At 42.2% G+C, this 8,292-nt stretch overlaps 1 protein-coding gene across 7 annotated transcripts; it reads left to right on the top strand.

The window, feature by feature from the left end:
- Window positions 1–235: 235 nt before the first annotated feature.
- Window positions 236–5,187, top strand: LOC104453272 (disease resistance protein RUN1). Of its 7 annotated transcripts, none has more exons than XR_005553334.1 (6): window positions 236–493; window positions 1,017–1,486; window positions 2,013–3,135; window positions 3,377–4,150; window positions 4,275–4,358; window positions 4,673–4,730. XR_005553334.1 is itself a non-coding variant. In XM_039318317.1 (5 exons), the coding sequence occupies exons 1-5, from the start codon at window positions 449–451 to the stop codon at window positions 4,823–4,825; spliced, it is 1,875 nt and encodes a 624-aa protein (XP_039174251.1). In that variant the 5' UTR covers window positions 236–448; the 3' UTR covers window positions 4,826–5,187. The 7 variants fall into 7 exon arrangements, 3 of the variants coding, with proteins under 3 accessions (XP_039174251.1, XP_039174252.1, XP_039174253.1); XR_005553335.1 differs by lacking the exon at window positions 4,673–4,730 and adding an exon at window positions 4,603–4,660 and having other exon boundaries at window positions 3,911–4,150; XR_005553332.1 differs by lacking the exon at window positions 4,673–4,730 and adding an exon at window positions 4,603–4,660.
- Window positions 5,188–8,292: the final 3,105 nt, after the last annotated feature.

Raw genomic sequence — 8,292 nt, 5'->3', positions numbered from 1 at the left:
GAGGACACTGACCGAGCTTAGCTCTAGACTGGAGAACTCGTCCTGTTAGGCATGGAATCCATCCTCGTTTTCCAAGGTGAGAAAGTTAAAATAAAACATAAATCCAGGACTTGACAGGACAACCGATCAATTCATTGCATCATCTTTATAAAGTCGTTTACGTCTCACTTTTTTTTCTCGAGCTTTAGTAGTGACATCTTATAATATAAAATCACGTGGGACAGACACGGCAATTTTCCCTCGCGTCGCCCAAGCGCGTAGCGGGTGCGCACAAGTCAACGGTCTTGGTCATAGTCTTGGTCATGGGTAAAATGCAATCTATAGTGTTGTCTAATGATGTCTACAGACCTCATGTGCCCTCTGCAAGAGAACGGGAGAAAGAGATAGAGAGAGAGAGAGAGAGAGAGCGAGCGAATTGGTCCGTGCGTTTCTAATAATTCTCCGAGTTATGGCTCCTGAAGTTGTGGCTGCTGGAAGGAAGAGAAAGAGCCCGGTTTGTTTCCTCTGCATCTTTGGGATTTGTATTATTATTTCTTCGACACGAATATGGTGGAATCGATCCTCTGCTTGTAGTTCAACCCCCAAATTGCTAAACATCATCTGAAATGTTACAAATCTCCTTTGACGTGAACGATTGAATCAAATCAAAATCATGATATGTATCAAAACTCCAAGCACTATTATGTTGTATGCTGGGTCTGTTAAGTATCGATTTGCTTTTCCCTAAAATTTGAGATTTCATTTAAATTTGAGAAAATTGTGAAACGATTACGTGCGAATTCACTAATCAACGTTTGAGTGTCACGAAAGTTCTGAAAATTATGGATCTTAAAACAGCCAAAATGCATGAATTGCAAGATTCAGTTGCAGTCAGCTTGCTGCGTTAGGCTCGGCTCCATCGGAACCATAAAACTTTGTTTTTCTTTTTCTTTCTTTCTTTATTGTTTGCTTTTTGGCCAGAAGCATAAGACTTGGTCTGGAACACTATGTTTACTTTAATTTCCTTGATTCGACAGGAACCACCGTCTGGAATCAATCACGAAGTATTCTTGAATTTTAGAGGTGCAGATACACGTGAAGGATTCACGGATCTTCTCCATAGAGATCTGCAAATTGCGGGGATCGAAGTCTTTAGAGATGACAAAAAGCTCCTTGCTGGAGAAGAGATCCATCTGGGGCTGAAAAAAGCGATCAAGCAATCGAGGATCTCAATTGCCATCTTTTCCAAAGATTATGCTTCCAGTAAAAGTTGTCTCATGGAGCTGGTACAAATGTGGGAGTGCAGACAATCAAATGGACAGACTATTATCCCTATTTTCTATGATGTTAGTCCTGACGCTGTGAAACACCAGACTGGGGATTTTGCAACGTCCTTCAAGAAACATGAGGATGACAAAGTCGACCCAAAGACCATCCAAAATTGGAAGAAGGTTCTTCAACTGGTCGGGGGATTAAGCGGATATGAGCGGGATAATATAAATGGGCGGTAAATCTTTTGCTTCTGGTTTCCTTTTTTCTTCTTAGAAAAATTTAAAAAAAAAAAAAAGTTTAGGATGATGTGAAAATGAACCTGAACTTTTTTCTAAAAAATGTTGTATATAGTCATATCGATGATGATGCATGCTAGAGAGATCTTCAAGGTTATTCTTGTGAAATGGATCGATAATTTAACAGGTTGAAGTTCTCGATGCCTACCGAGTAGCCGGTAAATGGCCAGTTGAAATTTGACTCGACTCATGACGTAACTGCAAGTTAGACCAGCCGACCTGGTCCACCACGCTCTGTTCGTTCCCCCTTGACTATATCTTTTGTCATGCAGCTAGCATGATGATATCCATGTCAAAATTACTCTGTGCATTAAACCTTGCTCTCCACTTAAATTGAAGATTCCCCCTGCCCTTGTTGATTGATTTATTTTTTGTCGGTTCAATCCCCGCTTGATTTTTGTCAACTGTTTAATATTTTTTGTAACTCTGTTGTCGTCCTTGTGCTTCATCACTCATGTTTTGCAGGCATGTGACCGACCTGCTAGACAAAGTTATGACCCGTGTCCGGCAGGAGTTGAAGGAGGATGACCAAGACGTACCCGACAAACTAGTTGGAATCGATCTTCATGTTCAATGGATGATGACAAAGCTTGATGTTGTCTACAGCCGTGGACAAGCGATGAAAGTATGTGGAGAAGATAGACGTGTCGTCGGAATATGCGGTATGCCGGGTGTTGGAAAGACTACACTTGCGAAGGTTGTCTTCAACAAGATCCACAAGTTGTTTCATGCATGTAGCTTCCTTAACGGGGTAAATTCGGGAGGAGTCGAGTTTTCCCAAGAACTGTTGATTGCTGACCTTCAAAAGGAAAAACGTGAACCACTGAGATCTTCTGGTAAAGTTAAAAAATTAAAAAGTCTCTTTACTAACATGAAGGTTCTCATTGTGCTTGATGATGTGCGTGAAGATGAACAAATTAAAGCATTAGCTGGGGACCTTACTTGGTTTGGTCCAGGAAGTAGAATCATTGTGACCACACATAGAAGAGATGTTTTAAAGGTTTTCGACTTTGGAGAAGAAGACAAAGATAGAGCAGCTGCACAATACGATGTTAAACCAATGGAATATCAGGATGCTCTTAAACTCTTTCGTATGCATGTTTTTCAAGGGGATGCTCCCCAAGATGTCTCCGAGTGCGATTCCTTATCCCCAGACATCGTTGAAGCTCTTGGAATGCTTCCTATGGCTATTAAGCTTCAGGCAAGCTATTTAAAGAGTAATAAGGAAAGAAGCATATGGCAGAGTAGCTTGAAGTCCTTACAAAAATACCCACTAGAACGAAAGGTAGAAGCAGCCTTTGAGGCCAGTTACAAATCTTTAGATGACTGTGCACAGAAGATATACCTCGACATAGCGTGCTTTTTTATTGGAAAGGATGAGAGGATTCCCCCTTACATGTGGGAGGAGGCTTGGCATGGCGATCCTCTTAGAATTATAAAACACCTTCGTGACATGCATTTCTTGGAAGATGGAGAAAATAATGAATTCAGAATGCACGATCTGTTGAGAGACTATGGCAGGAAGCTTGTCAAGGGCTGCAGGATTTGGAATCACAGTGACGCACTTTCCATTCTAAAGGATGGTCAGGTAAGTCTTCAAAACCTCTAGAAATTTCTTTCAGGGGTCACGAAAGCGTTCAGATAAACCATCCGTAGATAACATAAACTATTCAATCTCGAAGGGAAGAGAAAGGGATTTGTTCCTAACACGATTTAGAACGCGTAGTGGATACCCACTGATAATTTGATTTGTTTCATTTCATTAAAATGTAACAGAAAAAAAAGTTTCCCAACTTACCATACGTTTTTCCCCAACTGAGATTTGACAGTGTACTAAAATAGTCGAGGGCATTAGTCTTACGGTTGAAGAGGGTTCCGCCGTGGGCTTTACGTGCGAAGAATTTTGCCATATGTTGAATTTGAGGTACCTCAGACTGGACCAGGCTAAAATCCAGGGAGATATTACGAAGCTTCCTCCAAATTTGAGGTGGCTTGAACGATGTTGAGCTGCCAGAAGCGGGGTCATTGAATCAGACCCCATTTATTGGGTGGATCACGAGATTAACAAGTCTAGAGACCTTGGAATTGTCCGTTCCAAATGTCACCAATCTCCCTGGGAATTTTTGTGCCCTCACGCAGCTCCGGGAACTCTCTTTATCCTACATAAAGGAGCTAGTCCTCACACAACTTCCCTCCTCAAGCTTATTGACCCTGCGTCTCAAACGCTGCAAAATTCAAGAGCCAAAATTTTCTATTCTGAAATATCTGTCAGAACTAGAACTAGAGTACTGCGATTTAGCAGAGATTGATGGTCTTAAAGATTTAAAGCTTTTAGAAGTCCTGAAAATTTTTCAACGCAGCAGGATAACAGACCTTAATGGGCTCAAAAGATTAGGACGTCTCAGGAAGGTGCAAGGTTTCTCTTCTGCTCTTGTTGGCCTACCAGAATTATCCAAAGGCGTTGAAGTGGACCGATGTTATTAGGCTATATCCTTATCTTGCATTTTCTCGATCAGTGGCTGGATAGTTTCTGTCCTGTACGGACCACTGTTGCACTTCGAGTCTTCGACGGTACATCTCCTTTTAGTCTAAGAAGCAGGAGGGTGAGTTCTCGTATCGTAAATGCTCAAATTCTATTTAGGATTCCTTTCGTTTCCCCGAGACAAAGTTGAATTTTTCTTTCAGTTTCCATTAATTCCTCGTGTATATTGCATTGGATCTGTGCAGGGCCATAAAACACCGAAGGCAAACTCTTTGCATCCCGCGATTGGTAGTGGCATCAAGAACCTCGCATCAGAACCATTGCTGAAGGTAACGCCTGCACTCGAATTGCTGCGTGTTTTGTTGGTGTTCTATTTGTACTATTCTCATAACGGGCAATGGCATCTCCTGTTCTATTTTAACTCAGATTTATTGTAGTGGGTTGTATATGGCCACCTCAATTGTGAAATATTGACCTGATATAAACCTAAATTCAACCCAATTGATAAATAGGTCTTTAGTCCATTTGGCGCTTCCTTTTCTTCTCTCTCCCTCTTCTGTTCCGCTATTCCAGAACGATCCGGACTCACAAGCTTCTCTGCCAACTGATCGGCGTCGCTGCCGCCTCCACCGCCTATCTCCAGCATCACCCCGACGTGCTCACAGATGCACCTGTTAGGACTCGGGGAGAAGGCGGCAGAGCTGGAGGCGAAGGGCATGGATACCATCGCGTCCATCTCAGTGAAGCCTTCGTGATGCGGGCGCCCAAGGAGAGCCTGGGGTCGGCGACGAGGTGATGCTGCTGTCGGACGGTAACGGGGAGATCATGAGGGCAATCGGGTGCGAGCTTGTCTGAGCGACAATTCAGTGGGGCTTGGGAAGCGGTCGCGGCGGTTTGCGCTGCTCGCAGAGGACAGCGTCGTGAAGGTACTTGGAGGAAGTGGGACATTCACCTTCAGTGGTGCCGACGATAATGTCAAAGTTGTGTAGATTTTTGAAAATTTCCTTCTCTGTTTGGCTTTAAATTTGGCTTTTGTGGTTAATGCCGAGAGGTTTTGTGTTCTGAGTTTGGTAGACTTTTCTTCTGATTTGTGCCTAATCAATTGAAGTGGAATCCGAACTGGGTTTTGATAGTCACATGAATTCGGATTTTCCTGAAGCCCGTACTTGTGGGCATGGCGGCATCGAAGCGATCTAGTTGCTTAACCCTTACAGCCGATTTGACGTTCCACATTCCCCCTATTTCGGAAATATTTGCATGTACTGGAATACATTGGGACAAATGAATCACGACCGTTAATCTTATCGGTCCCACCTGTCGCACACAAGATGAAAGGCCGAGATCCCCCTCCCTCGTGCTGGACAACATGCTTCGTCCATTCACATCAATAGCCCCCAGAGTCGACTTGCCGACCAAACACGCCATCAGGAAGAACAATAATATCTGACCAGACCGAACGCAAAGACTACACACGAGCTCTCTTGTATGATTGTCTCCTACATTCGATCTGAAGCGAAGAGCGAACTCACCGGCGGTGGCAATGGCGTTCATGTTCAACCTCAACGCCCCATGTCGTTCCACGATGACGTGCGGCTCTTCCTTTGCATGGTGTTCATCCTACTGCCGCACGCCTCGCTGCGTGTCCGCCATGTTCGCCGCCGTGATGCTCGGTGGACCGCAAGTTGCTCTCTTCCCTTCTTTTTCTCTTCCACCTCGAAACTCACCAACACAAAAGATGGAAATGAAAAATCCAGTCTTCAAACTTCGTTGCATCTTGTCAGGGCCTTGGGACTACTCACTCTGACCATGCTCGCGTTCATCAAATCAAAAGCGTCCAAATTCTTCCGCAAGCCCACAACGATACCCAAGAGAGAGGAGACAAACAACCCCGAAGCCGTGACGAGTGGTGGCGACGCGCTGGCGCCAGCGTCGGCTCGCGAGAAGTACGAGGTATTCCTGAGCTTCAGGGGGCTGGACACTCGCACCGGGTTCACTGATTGCCTCTACCACGACATGCTTGGCGCTAGAATCCACGTCTTCTGAGACTATGAGGAGCTCCGCATCGGTAGGGAGATCGGTAGTGAGCTAAGGCACTCGACGTGTCCAAGATCTACGTGCCCATCTTCTCCAAGGATTACGCATCGAGCTCGTGGTGTCTTTGCAAGGTTGCGCACATGGTGGACTGCACTGCAAGGTCAAATGGGAATAAGGAGATCTTGCCGGTGTTCTAGGACATGTCGCCTTCGGATGTCAAGCTCAGGACTGAGGGGTATAGGAATGCCATGACCAAGCACAGCAAGAGGTTTGGGGCTGAGGAAGTGAAGAGGTGGGTGTTGGAGAAAACTCCTATTAGGTTTTGAAGCTGACAAAACTTCTCTACTTCTATTCTAAGGAATTCGAGACTTCTGTGAAATTCTGTCAAAGTCTACCTTTCATCAGAAGTCTGCCCACTCTGACTAAGACCTAGACTGAATGTAAGTGAAGAATGAAGACCTAATCAAACTCAAGATTATTTCTCTTCCTTTAGTACGAATTGGATATATCTGGCTTTTTGGTTAAAAATTTTACTTACCATATTGGTTATCTTTTTTGTAATTAATCACGGAACGGAAAAATCTTTTTTGGAAAGCAAGTTTATTTAGAAAGAATTTATTTATGGAAACTAAGATCCGATTGTATGGGCAACCATGATTGTGATTTTCATCTCAATTTTCAAACAGCTCGAGATCTCCTTCATTGATTTTATCCATCGGGTTGATTGGAAGAATTCCTTTGAAAAGTGCCAACGGTTGAAAAGGCATAGAGGAGTATTTAATAAGGTTTTTCAAGTCATTCGATAGAGAGCGTGAAAGAAGAATTACAAAGTCTGAAGCTTTCAAATCACTTGTTCTTCCTCATACAGTGCTCAAACTTGTATTTGAAAAAGAGAGAAACTCAAAAGAGTGACTTTGTGAAAGCAATAAAGACTCTTCACGAGAAGTTGTTGATATAATGTTGTAATACTCTTTTTCGATTCATAGTGGAAACCAGCCGAAAAGTTTGTCATCGTGGGAGAGTGAACTTAAGCTTAATTTAAGCTGAACTATTATAAATTATGTGTTCATTTTCTCTTCCTGAACTCATTTATTTTATTTGCTAAGATATCTTTCTATGTTTCGAAATAGTTTTAAAGTCTGAAACCTTATACAAAATCTGTTGTTCATCAGACTCAGTTTTAAAGTAAAGTAATCTTACTGCATTTCGTAAAATTTGTTTTCACACCTATTCACCCCCTCTAGGTATTTATACTAGCTCTTTTAATTTGTATTAGAGCTTGTGTGCTTACTTTATTTAAGTGTTTTACTTCTAATCTTAAGATATTCTATGGCTAGTATTTTGGCTCAAAGATTGGTTGAAGGACAGAGCAACGCCAAACCTCCTTATTTCAATGGAAATGCGTATAATGTGTTGAAAAACAAGATGAAGGCTTTTCTCAGATCTAGAGATCCCATGGAGTGGGCTGTTGTTGAAAAAGGAATCAATCCTAAAGCAACATCAGCTTCAGACAAAAGGAAAGAAGTGATTGATGCTGATAAATCAACACATGTTGAAATTACCAAGAGACAAACTCTTGACACAAAAGCAATTTATTCTTTATACTGTGCTTTATCTCCCACTAAATATAACCAAATTTCTTCTTGTGAAATAGCAAAAGAAGTTTGGGACAAACTACATGTTACCTATGATGGGACTAACCATGTAAAGGAAACAAAAATAAATATTCTCCTTGAACAATATGAAGCCTTCAGAATGAAGCCTGGAGAATTTATTTCTGATATGTTTAGTCACTTTATAGAAATTGTGAATGGCCTGGCTTATCAAGGTCAACCAATTTTTGGACTAATGAAAGTCAACAAACTATTGCGTGGACTTTCAAAGGACTGGAATCATGTGAAGACTTTAATAAGAGAAACTCAAAGGATTATGCCTCTATATGTTGACGAACTAATAGGCATGCTTCAATCATACGAAGTGGAGTAGATCAACGATGAGGAAGACCTAAAAGGTAAGAAATTAATTGCATTAAAGTCTAACATTGATTCTGATGATATAGATTCAGATGATGATATGGACGATGAGGAGCTGGCCCTTATGATAAAGAAATTCAGAAAACTAAATAGAAATGGAAGAAGATTGAATTGGTAGAAGCAAAGCACGTAGAATTCTCAGAAGAGACCAACGGAGGACATTGAAGCTAACAAGGATGTTATATGCTCCGAGTGT

Source organism: Eucalyptus grandis, chromosome 7 (assembly GCF_016545825.1).
Source record: "Eucalyptus grandis isolate ANBG69807.140 chromosome 7, ASM1654582v1, whole genome shotgun sequence".
NCBI classification, from domain to species: Eukaryota; Viridiplantae; Streptophyta; class Magnoliopsida; order Myrtales; family Myrtaceae; genus Eucalyptus; species Eucalyptus grandis.
The sequence above is the reverse complement of the archived record's forward strand: the minus strand, read 5'-3'. Positions and strand labels throughout refer to the sequence as shown.